The following is a 12,795-nucleotide window of genomic DNA, read 5'->3' as shown; positions in this document are numbered from 1 at the left end:
ACACACACACACACACACCATCTCTCTGCCCCAGCTGATGAGGTCCTCTCCCCTGGTCCAGGTAACTCCAGCCAGGTGAGTGACGGTGCAGCAGCAGTGCTGGTGGGCAGGAGGTCCGTGGTGGAGTCCCTGTCTCTGCCAGTCCTGGGGGTGCTGAAGGCCAGTGCTGTGGTGGGGGTACCCCCTGACGTCATGGGTATCGGACCAGCCTATGCCATCCCTGCTGCTCTGGGGCAGGCCGGTGAGTACAGACCACTACAGATCTTTTAGAGCTTGGATTATGTCCACATGGACGTGTTCTGTATGTGACATTTGGTTCTGGGTGGTAGCGGCTCTGGGTGGTAGCGGCTCTGGGTGGTAGCGGCTCTGGGTGGTAGCGGTTCTGGGATGCCGGACACCTTTTGATTTATCTGTTCCGCTAAAAGGGTCTTTAACGAACTCCGTCATCTCCTCAGGTCTGACTGTAGCTGATATTGACGTGTTTGAGATCAACGAGGCGTTCGCCAGCCAGGTGAGTCTCTGTATAGAGTTGTAGTACTTTGGACACAGGCTGACAGACACAGGCTGACAGACACAGGCTGACAGACACAGGCTGACAGACTGACAGACACAGGCCGACAGCCACAGACTGACAGCCTGGTTCCTCTAAGGGCCTTATTGCTTTTATAATAACAGGTTTCAACCTATTTAAAAAAAGACACAATTTAAAACAAGTTTCAACTGTAAAAACGACCTTGTAATGGTTCAATAGATCAACACCTAGTCAGTTGTACAACTGTGAATGCATTCAACTGAAATGTGTCTTCCGCATTTAACCCAACCTATGAATCGGAGTGGTGTGGGGGGCTGCCTTAATCGACATCCACGTCGTCGTCGCCCGGGGAACAGTGGGTTAACTGCCTTGCTCAGGCAGAATGACAGACTTTTACCTTGTCAGCTCGGGGATTTGATCCAGCAACCTTCCGGTTACTGGCCCAACGCTCTACCTGGCTACCTGCCACCCCGAGACAAGAACTTCAACAATAAATGATGATTTATTAAATAATTTATAAATAAGCAACAAACTTCAGCAAATAATGATTCAATAAATGATTTATAAATAGGCAAAAGCCAGCTGATTGTCAAGTCAATAAGATAATTATGGAGGATAGCTAGGTTAAGACTAACATTACTTATCCTTTGCTAGCTAGCTTGCTAGCCAACTAACACACAATCACATCCAGCAGCTGAAATAACTGCAAATGTCTTTGTTTTACCTTTGTTTCTATTGCCATTTCTTTGGATATATCCTTTAATCGGGGACGCAAACTAGTAACCTTTAGGCGAAATTCGGCAAAATGTATTTATTTTATTCACCTTTATTTAACCAGGTAGGCCAGTTGAGAACACCTTTATTTAACCAGGTAGGCCAGATCACCTTTATTTAACCAGGTAGACCAGTTGAGAACACCTTTATTTAACCAGGTAGGCCAGATCACCTTTATTTAACCAGGTAGGCCAGATCACCTTTATTTAACCAGGTAGGCCAGTTGAGAACAAGTTCTCATTTACAACTGCTACCTGGCCAAGATAAAGCAAAGCAGTGCAACAAAAACAACAACACAGAGTTCCACATGGAATAAACAACTGTACAGTCAATAACACAATAGAAACATCTATATACAGTGTGTGCAAATGGAGTAAGGAGGTAAGGCAATAAATAGGCCAATAGTAACGAAGTATTTACAATTTAGCAAATTAACACTGGAGTGATAGATGTGCAGATGTTGATGTGCAAGTAGAAATACTGGTGTGCAAAAGAGTAAAAAAAAAGGTAAATAAAAACAATATGGGGATGAGGTAGGCAGTTGGATGGGCTATTTACAGATTGGCTGTGTACAGGTGCAGCGATCAGTAAGCTGCTCTGACGGCTGATGCTTAAAGTTAGAGAGGGAGATAAGGGTCTCCAGCTTCAGGGATTTTTGCAATTCGTTCCAGTCATTGGCAGCAGAGAACTTTTTTTTTTATTTTTTTTTTTTTTATTTTTTTTCACCTTTATTTAACCAGGTAGGCTAGTTGAGAACAAGTTCTCATTTGCAACTGCGACCTGGCCAAGATAAGGCATAGCAGTGTGAACAGACAACACAGAGTTACACATGGAGTAAACAATTAACAAGTCAATAACACAGTAGAAAAAAAGGGGAGTCTATATATACATTGTGTGCAAAAGGCATGAGGTAGGCAAATAATTACAATTATGCAGATTAACACTGGAGTGATAAATGATCAGATGGTTATGTACAGGTAGAGATATTGGTGTGCAAAAGAGCAGAAAAATAAAAATAAATAAATAAAAACAGTATGGGGATGAGGTAGGTGAAAATGGGTGGGCTATTTACCAATAGACTATGTACAGCTGCAGCGGTCGGTTAGCTGCTCAGATAGCAGATGTTTGAAGTTGGTGAGGGAGATAAAAGTCTCCAACTTCAGCGATTTTTGCAATTCGTTCCAGTCACAGGCAGCAGAGAACTGGAACGAAAGGCGGCCAAATGAGGTGTTGGCTTTAGGGATGATCAGTGAGATACACCTGCTGGAGCGCGTGCTACGGATGGGTGTTGCCATCGTAACCAGTGAACTGAGATAAGGCGGAGCTTTACCTAGCATGGACTTGTAGATGACCTGGAGCCAGTGGGTCTGGCGACGAATATGTAGCGAGGGCCAGCCGACTAGAGCATACAAGTCGCAGTGGTGGGTGGTATAAGGTGCTTTAGTGACAAAACGGATGGCACTGTGATAAACTGCATCCAGTTTGCTGAGTAGAGTGTTGGAAGCAATTTTGTAGATGACGTCGCCGAAGTCGAGGATCGGTAGGATAGTCAGTTTTACTAGGGTAAGTTTGGCGGCGTGAGTGAAGGAGGCTTTGTTGCGGAATAGAAAGCCGACTCTTGATTTGATTTTCGATTGGAGATGTTTGATATGGGTCTGGAAGGAGAGTTTAGAGTCTAGCCAGACACCTAGGTACTTATAGATGTCCACATATTCAAGGTCGGAACCATCCAGGGTGGTGATGCTGGTCAGGCGTGCGGGTGCAGGCAGCGAACGGTTGAAAAGCATGCATTTGGTTTTACTAGCGTTTAAGAGCAGTTGGAGGCCACGGAAGGAGTGCTGTATGGCATTGAAGCTCGTTTGGAGGCTAGATAGCACAGTGTCCAAGGACGGGCCGGAAGTATATAGAATGGTGTCGTCTGCGTAGAGGTGGATCAGGGAATCGCCCGCAGCATGAGAAACATCATTGATATATACAGAGAAAAGAGTCGGCCCGAGAATTGAACCCTGTGGCACCCCCATAGAGACTGCCAGAGGACCGGACAGCATGCCCTCCGATTTGACACACTGAACTCTGTCTGCAAAGTAATTGGTGAACCAGGCAAGGCAGTCATCCGAAAAACCGAGGCTACTGAGTCTGCCGATAAGAATACGGTGATTGACAGAGTCGAAAGCCTTGGCAAGGTCTATGAAGACGGCTGCACAGTACTGTCTTTTATCGATGGCGGTTATGATATCGTTTAGTACCTTGAGCGTGGCTGAGGTACACCCGTGACCGGCTCGGAAACCAGATTGCACAGCGGAGAAGGTACGGTGGGATTCAAGATGGTCAGTGACCTGTTTGTTGACTTGGCTTTCGAAGACCTTAGATAGGCAGGGCAGGATGGATATAGGTCTGTAACAGTTTGGGTCCAGGGTGTCGCCCCCTTTGAAGAGGGGGATGACTGCGGCAGCTTTCCAATCCTTGGGGATCTCAGACGATATGAAAGAGAGGTTGAACAGGCTGGTAATAGGGGTTGCGACAATGGCGGCGGATAGTTTCAGGAATAGAGGGTCCAGATTGTCCAGCCCAGCTGATTTGTACGGGTCCAGGTTTTGCAGCTCTTTCAGGACATCTGCTATCTGGATTTGGGTAAAGGAGAACCTGGAGAGGCTTGGGCGAGTAGCTGCGGGGGGGGGGGGGGGCTGTTGTCCGAGGTTGGAGTAGCCAGGCGGAAGGCATGGCCAGCCGTTGAGAAATGCTTGTTGAAGTTTTCGATAATCATGGATTTATCGGTGGTGACCATGTTACCTAGTCTCAGTGCAGTGGGCAGCTGGGAGGAGGTGCTCTTGTTCTCCATGGACTTCACAGTGTCCCAGAACTTTTTGGAGTTGGAGCTACAGGATGCAAACTTCTGCCTGAAGAAGTTGGCTTTAGCTTTCCTGACTGACTGTGTGTATTGGTTCCTGACTTCCCTGAACAGTTGCATATCGCGGGGACTATTCGATGTTAGCGCAGTCCGCCACAGGATGTTTTTGTGCTGGTCGAGGGCAGTCAGGTCTGGAGTGAACCAGGGGCTATATCTGTTCTTAGTTCTGCATTTTTTGAACGGAGCATGCTTATCTAAAATGGTGAGGAAGTTACTTTTAAAGAAAGACCAGGCATCCTCAACTGACGGGATGAGGTCAATGTCCTTCCAGGATACCCGGGCCAGGTCGATTAGAAAGGCCTGCTCACAGAAGTGTTTTAGGGAGCGTTTGACAGTGATGAGGGGTGGTCGTTTGACTGCGGCTCCGTAGCGGATACAGGCAATGAGGCAGTGATCGCTGAGATCCTGGTTGTAGACAGCGGAGGTGTATTTGGAGGGCCAGTTGGTCAGGATGACGTCAATGAGGGTGCCCTTGTTTACAGAGTTAGGGTTGTACCTGGTGGGTTCCTTGATGATTTGAGTGAGATTGAGGGCATCTAGCTTAGATTGTAGGACTGCCGGGGTGTTAAGCATATCCCAGTTTAGGTCACCTAACAGAACAAACTCTGAAGCTAGATGGGGGGCGATCAATTCACAAATGGTGTCCAGGGCACAGCTGGGAGCTGAGGGGGGTCGGTAGCAGGCGGCAACAGTGAGAGACTTATTTCTGGAGAGAGTAATTTTCAAAATTAGTAGTTCGAACTGTTTGGGTATGGACCTGGAGAGTATGACATTACTTTGCAGGCTATCTCTGCAGTAGACTGCAACTCCTCCCCCTTTGGCAGTTCTATCTTGACGGAAGATGTTATAGTTGGGTATGGAAATCTCAGAATTTTTGGTGGCCTTCCTGAGCCAGGATTCAGACACGGCAAGGACATCAGGGTTAGCAGAGTGTGCTAGAGCAGTGAGTAAGACACACTTAGGGAGGAGGCTTCTGATGTTGACATGCATGAAACCAAGGCTTTTTCGATCACAGAAGTCAACAAATGAGGGTGCCTGGGGACATGCAGGGCCTGGGTTTACCTCCACATCACCCGCGGAACAGAGAAGGAGTAGTATGAGGGTGCGGCTGAAGGCTATCAAAACTGGTCGCCTAGGGCGTTGGGGACAGAGAATAAGAGGAGCAGGTTTCTGGGCATGGTAGAATATATTCAGGGCATAATGCGCAGACAGGGGTATGGTGGGGTGCGGGTACAGCGGAGGTAAGCCCAGGCACTGGGTGATGATGAGAGAGGTTGTATCTCTGGACATGCTGGTTGTAATGGGTGAGGTCACCGCATGTGTGGGGGGTGGGACAAAGGAGGTATCAGGGGTATAAAGAGTGGAACTAGGGGCTCCATTGTAAACTAAAACAATGATAACTAACCTGCACAACAGTATACAAGGCATATTGACATTTGAGAGAGACATACAGCAAGGCATACAGTAATCACAGGTGTTGAATTGGGAGAGCTAGCTAAAACAGTAGGTGAGACAACAACAGCTAATCAGCTAGCACAACAACAGCAGGTAGAATGGCGATTGATTAGGCAGAGAGGGTCGGATTAACTGGAAGAAAAGGCGGCCAAAGGAGGTGTTGGCTTTGGGGATGACCAGTGAAATATACCTGCTGGAGCGCGTGCTACGGGTGGGTGTTTCTATGGTGACCAGTGAGCTAAGGCGGAGCTTTACCTAGCAAAGACTTATAGATGACTTGGAGCCAGTGGGTCTGGAGATGAATATGTAGCGAGGGCCAACCGACTAGAGCATACAGGTCGCAGTGGTGGGTGGTATATGGGGCTTTGGTGACGAAACGGATGGCACTGTGATAGACTGCATCCAGTTTACAGAGTAGAGTGTTGGAGGCTATTTTGTAGATGACATCGCCGAAGTCAAGGATCGGTGGGATAGTCAGTTTTACGAGGGTATGTTTAGCAGCATGAGTGAAGGAGACTTTGTTGCGAAATAGGAAGCCGATTCTAGATTTACTTTTGGATTGGAGATGCTTAATATGAGTCTGGAAGGAGAGTTTACAGTCTAGCCAGACACCTAGGTATTTGTAGTTGTCCACATATTCTAAGTTAGTGATGCTAGTCGGGCGGGCGGGTGCGGGCAGCGATCGGTTGCAGAGCATGCATCTAGTTTTACTAGCGTTTAAGAGCAGTTGGAGGCCACGGAAGGAGTGTTGTATGGCATTGAAGCTTGTTTGTAGGTTTGTTAACTTCTTTGGGACTGGGGGGCAGTATTGAGTAGCTAGGATGAATAAGGTGCCCAGAGTAAACTGCCTGCTACTCAGGCCCAGTTGCTAATATATGCATATTAGTATATTTGGATAGAAAACACTGATGTTCCTAAAACTGTTTGAATGATGTCTGTGAGTATAACATAATTCATATGGTAGGCAAAAATATTGGTCATATTGCACTTCCTAAGACTTCCACAAGATGTCAACAGTCTTTAGAATCTTGTTTGATGCTTCTACTGTGAAAGTGGGGGCGAATAGGGGCTGTTTGAGCCAGGTGTTTGGCAGAGTGCCATGAGCTCATGACGCGCGTTCACGTGAGAGTTAGCTCGAGTTCCATTGCTTTTCTACCGACAAAGAAATTCTCAGGTTGGAACATTATTGAAGATTTATGATAAAAACATCCTAAAGATTGATTATATACTTCATTTGACATGTTTCTATGAACTGTAATATAACTTTTCGTCTGAACTTTCACATGGACTTTCCTGCGCATCGTGATTTTGGATTGTGTACTAAACGCGCAAACAACAAGGAGGTATTTGGACATAAATGAGGGATTTTATCGATCAAATCAAACATTTATTGTGGAACTGGGATTCCTGGGAGAGCATTCTGATGAAGATCATCAAAGGTAAGTGAATATTTATAATGCTATTTCTGACTTCTGTTGACTCCACGACATGGTGGATATCTGTTTGGCTGTTTTGTTCTCTGAGCGCTGTACTCAGATTATAGCATGGTGTGCTTTTCCCGTGAAGCTTTTTTGAAATCTGACACAGTGGTTGCATTAAGGAGAAGTGTATCTAAAGTTCCATGTATAACACTTGTATTTTCATCAACATTTATGATGAGTATTTCTGTAAATTGATGTGGCTCTCTGCAAAATCACCGGATGTTTTTGGAACTACTGAACGTAACGCGCCAATGTAAACTCAGATTTTTTAAATATAAATATGAACTTTATCAAACAAAACATACAGTGCCTTGCGAAAGTATTCAGCCCCCTTGAACTTTGCGACCTTTTGCCACATTTCAGGCTTCAAACATAAACATATAAAACTGTATTTTTTTGTGAAGAATCAACAACAAGTGGGACACAATCATGAAGTGGAACGACATTTATTGGATATTTCAAACTTTTTTAACAAATCAAAAACTGAAAAATTGGGCGTGCAAAATTATTCAGCCCCCTTAAGGTAATACTTTGTAGCGCCACCTTTTGCTGCGATTACAGCTGTAAGTCGCTTGGGGTATGTCTCTATCAGTTTTGCACATCGAGAGACTGAATTTTTTTCCCATTCCTCCTTGCAAAACAGCTCGAGCTTAGTGAGGTTGGATGGAGAGCATTTGTGAACAGCAGTTTTCAGTTCTTTCCACAGATTCTCGATTGGATTCAGGTCTGGACTTTGACTTGGCCATTCTAACACCTGGATATGTTTATTTTTGAACCATTCCATTGTAGATTTTGCTTTATGTTTTAGATCATTGTCTTGTTGGAAGACAAATCTCCGTCCCAGTCTCAGGTCTTTTGCAGACTCCATCAGGTTTTCTTCCAGAATGGTCCTGTATTTGGCTCCATCCATCTTCCCATCAATTTTAACCATCTTCCCTGTCCCTGCTGAAGAAAAGCAGGCCCAAACCATGATGCTGCCACCATCATGTTTGACAGTGGGGATGGTGTGTTCAGCTGTGTTGCTTTTACGCCAAACATAACGTTTTGCATTGTTGCCAAAAAGTTCAATTTTGGTTTCATCTGACCAGAGCACCTTCTTCCACATGTTTGGTGTGTCTCCCAGGTGGCTTGTGGCAAACTTTAAACAACACTTTTTATGGATATCTTTAAGAAATTGCTTTCTTCTTGCCACTCTTCCATAAAGGCCAGATTTGTGCAATATACGACTGATTGTTGTCCTATGGACAGAGTCTCCCACCTCAGCTGTAGATCACTGCAGTTCATCCAGAGTGATCATGGGCCTCTTGGCTGCATCTCTGATCAGTCTTCTCCTTGTATGAGCTGAAAGTTTAGAGGGACGGCCAGGTCTTGGTAGATTTGCAGTGGTCTGATACTCCTTCCATTTCAATATTATCGCTTGCACAGTGCTCCTTGGGATGTTTAAAGCTTGGGAAATCTTTTTGTATCCAAATCCGGCTTTAAACTTCTTCACAACAGTATCTCGGACCTGCCTGGTGTGTTCCTTGTTCTTCATGAAGCTCTCTGCGTTTTCTGTTACTATCACAGTGCAGGTGCATTTATACGGAGACTTGATTACACACAGGTGGATTGTATTTATCATCATTAGTCATTAGTTAGGTCAACATTGGATCATTCAGAGATCCTCACTGAACTTCTGGAGAGAGTTTGCTGCACTGAAAGTAAAGGGGCTGAATAATTTTGCACGCCCAATTTTTCAGTTTTTGATTTGTTAAAAAAGTTTGAAATATCCAATAAATGTCGTTCCACTTCATGATTGTGTCCCACTTGTTGTTGATTCTTCACAAAAAAATACAGTTTTATATCTTTATGTTTGAAGCCTGAAATGTGGCAATAGGTCGCAAAGTTCAAGGGGGCCGAATACTTTCGCAAGGCACTGTATATCCATAAATGTCCATTTACATTGAATTCATGTTCAGAAATTACTCAAAAATGTCCGCAGGAAATCTAGGTAGCGCGGCAAGATAACGTAAATAGACATCATAAACTTTGACTAAATATACATGTTCTACATATAGTTAGAAAGATACACTGCTTCTTTATGCAATCGCTTTGTTACATTTCTTTTTAACGTTACAGAAATCGCACACTATTCAATATTCTGAGACGGCGCTAAGATATAAGCTACATTTCTCCGTAATGTTGGAGTCAACAGAAACACAGATTATAGCATAAATATTCCCTTACCTTCGATGGTCTTCGTTCAGAATGTTCTGGAAAGGTTCATACTTACCCAATACATCGTTTGGTTTCAAGTCTTGCGTCTTTGTATTAGCTACTGCTAATAACATCAGCTGAAATGCACCCAAAATGTCCTCTGGTCCGGAAAAGTTGCGCATCAAAACTTCAAAATTACATATTATATGTCGACTAAACTGGTCAAACTAAGTGCAGAATCAAGCTTTAGGATGTTATAGACATATAAAACAATTTTCAATTCAACTGGTCATTGCTTGTCCTTCCTCTGGGTGCTGGAACAAAGGAATGGCTGGGAACAATTCGCGCCCCAACGCACAACATATTTTCTCATGGCACACACTAATTTCACTCCCATAGGGCCAATTCTCGCGGGATTTGAACGATTAAAAGCTCTACTGAATGAGGACATCTAGTGGAAGACATAGAAAGTCTCCCCAGAATCATAACTGGTTGGGAAGGGTGGGGGCGATGACGTCAAAATTGCTCCAACTTTCATGACCACAAAAACTAGTTTGGAAGAATGCCTGCCCTGTGAGTTCTGCTATACTTACAGACATAATTCCAACGGGTTTAGAAGCTTTAGAGTGTTTTCTATCCAATAAAAATTATTATATGCATATTAGCAATTTTTGACAGATTTTTTTTTCAGTTTACTAGGGGTACCCAATTCCTCCAAAGGGGGCATAAGTCTGCCATATCCTCAACAGGTTTTAAGCATATCCCAGTTTAGGTCACCTAACAGAATGAACAATCAATTCATATATGGTGTCCAGGGCACAGCTGGGAGCTCAGGGGGGTCTATAAACAGGCGGCAACAGTGAGAGACTTATTTCTGGAGAGATTCATTTTTTAAATTAGAAGCTCAAACTGTTTTGGCATAGACCTGGAATGTATGACAGAACTTTGCAGGCTATCTCTGCAGTAGATTGCAACTCCTCCCCCTTTGGCAGTTCTATCTTGATGGAAAATGTTGTAGTTGGGGATGGAAACCTCTGAATTTTTGGTGGCTTCCTAAGCCAGGATTCAGACACGGCAAGGACATCAGGGTTGGCGGAGTGTGCTAAAGCAGTGAATAAAACAAACTTAGGGAGAAGGTAAAGTTAAATTGAATGAGTAGGTCTGTCCAAACTTTTGACTGTTTTGACTATGTGTGTCCCAGGCTGTGTATTGCGTGGAGAAGCTGGGGATCCCCCTGGAGAAGGTGAACCCTAACGGAGGAGCCATCGCCCTGGGTCACCCTCTGGGCTGCACCGGGGCCCGCCAGGTTGTCACCCTGCTCAACGAACTCAAACGCCGGGGCAGGAGGTAAGGATATGTCTAGTCCCATCGAATCCTCAATCGTATGACCTCTTGTGCTATATCTACTAAATAGTCTAGAAAGTAGTCTCATCGCCACCCCCTAGCCTTGCTCACAATAACCCATGTTCTGTTCCCCAGGGCCTATGGCGTGGTGTCCATGTGTATCGGAACAGGGATGGGAGCTGCAGCAGTGTTTGAGTACCCTGGACCTTAGAGGGAGCTGATCAATAATAATATTGATGAAGGGTTTACACTGTGATGCTTCTTACACCTTTGACAGAATCAGCCGATGATTAACCGTTGAGGTGTTCCTGCCCTGACTATTGAGTACTAACAGTTTGTCAGTTGTGTGATTCATCAGAGAGTGCATGTTTTTGGATTCCATATAAATGACGGCACGAGAACTGACTGGTTAATCATTCCGTAGATTACTGTGGTATGTTAATGCCTTGCCAAAGTCTGATAAATCTTTAAGTGCCTTGCATTTCAGGAAAGCAATGCATCATTGTGCTTTGATATAGCGCTGTACAAATCAATCTGTAAATATGTGATTTTGTTTGAAATGTTCAATGTTAGGGGCTGAAAGAGTGATATGGAATAACATGGGGTAGATTAGTTAGAAGGTGATATGGAATAACATGGGGTAGAATAGTTAGGAGATGGTGATATGGAATAACATGGGGTAGATTAGTTAGATGGTGATATGGAATAACATGGGGTAGATTAGTTAGATGGTGATATGGAATAACATGGGGTAGATTAGTTAGATGGTGATATGGAATAACATGGGGTAGATTAGTTAAGCACTATTTGCACGGGTCCTGTATTACTAGAGAACGTTGGTTATGTAATTATTACTCTAGAATGTCTGTTATCCCAGAGGATGACTGGGATGGGATTCATTTTTCCAAATTGACCCCTGTAATTCTTACTTTTTTTCAATAAATTCACAGTTATGATAGAAGCCTGGAGTTTTTTTCTAGGCTTAATAACACTGAGAACTCAAGCTTGGTTCTAAAGTTTCTAAACCATACCAAACCATCTATGGTATAATGTCGCCATAATATTTGAATTGAGGAAGTGTGATCATAATCTTTCAGATATTTTAGCGATGCGTAGTATATCCTAAATGCCCCCCAGCCTTCAGATGGGAGTAAACAGTACATCCTAAATGCCCCCCAGCCTTCAGATGGGAGTAAACAGTATATCCTAAATGCCCCCCAGCCTTCAGATGGGAGTAAACAGTACATCCTAAATGCCCCCCAGCCTTCAGATGGGAGTAAACAGTATATCCTAAATGCCCCCCAGCCTTCAGATGGGAGTAAACAGTACATCCTAAATGCCCCCCAGCCTTCAGATGGGAGTAAACAGTATATCCTAAATGCCCCCCAGCCTTCAGATGGGAGTAAACAGTACTTCCTAAATGCCCCCCAGTCTTCAGATAGGAGTAAACAGTACATCCTAAGGGAACCTGTTCCAAACGGTTAGGTCAGTTGTATGATGCTTTCCCATCTCAAATCAAATCAAATTTTATTTGTCACATACACATGGTTAGCAGATGTTAATGTGAGTGTAGCGTAATGCTTGTGCTTCTAGTTCCGACAATGCAGTAATAACCAACAAGTAATCTAGCTAACAATTCCAAAACTACTACCTTATAGACACAAGTGTAAGGGGATAAAGAATATGTACATAAAGATATATGAATGAGTGATGGTACAGAGCGGCATAGGCAAGATACAGTAGATGGTATTGAGTGCAGTATATACATATGAGATGAGTAATGTAGGGTATGTAAACAAAGTGGCATAGTTTAAAGTGGCTAGTGATACATGTATTACATAAAGATGCAGTAGATGATATAGAGTACAGTATATACATATGAGATGAATAATGTAGGGTATGTAACATTATATTAGGTAGCATTGTTTAAAGTGGCTAGTGATATATTTTACATCATTTCACATCAATTCCCATTATTAAAGTGGCTGGAGTTGAGTCAGTGTGTTGGCAGCAGCCACTCAATGTTAGTGATGGCTGTTTAACAGTCTGATGGCCTTGAGATAGAAGCTGTTTTTCAGTCTCTCGGTCCCAGCTTTGATGCACCT

General features: G+C 43.9%; 1 protein-coding gene across 3 annotated transcripts in view; it reads left to right on the top strand.

Moving 5' to 3' along the window:
- Positions 1 to 11,651, top strand: part of acaa1 (acetyl-CoA acyltransferase 1) — a 36,197-nt gene extending 24,546 nt beyond the window's left edge. For all 3 annotated transcript variants that reach the window (XM_036934641.2, XM_090189208.1, XM_021620008.3), the window contains exons 9-12: positions 62 to 241; positions 456 to 511; positions 10,548 to 10,693; positions 10,826 to 11,651. In XM_036934641.2, the coding sequence (XP_036790536.1) occupies positions 62 to 241; positions 456 to 511; positions 10,548 to 10,693; positions 10,826 to 10,901 (458 nt within the window). In that variant the 3' untranslated portion in view covers positions 10,902 to 11,651. The remainder of the gene's footprint in view (positions 1 to 61; positions 242 to 455; positions 512 to 10,547; positions 10,694 to 10,825) is intronic.
- Positions 11,652 to 12,795: the final 1,144 nt, after the last annotated feature.

Source organism: Oncorhynchus mykiss, chromosome 11 (assembly GCF_057628025.1).
Source record: "Oncorhynchus mykiss isolate SJ-2025 chromosome 11, ASM5762802v1, whole genome shotgun sequence".
In the NCBI taxonomy this organism is placed as follows: domain Eukaryota; kingdom Metazoa; phylum Chordata; class Actinopteri; order Salmoniformes; family Salmonidae; genus Oncorhynchus; species Oncorhynchus mykiss.
The sequence above is the reverse complement of the archived record's forward strand: the minus strand, read 5'-3'. Positions and strand labels throughout refer to the sequence as shown.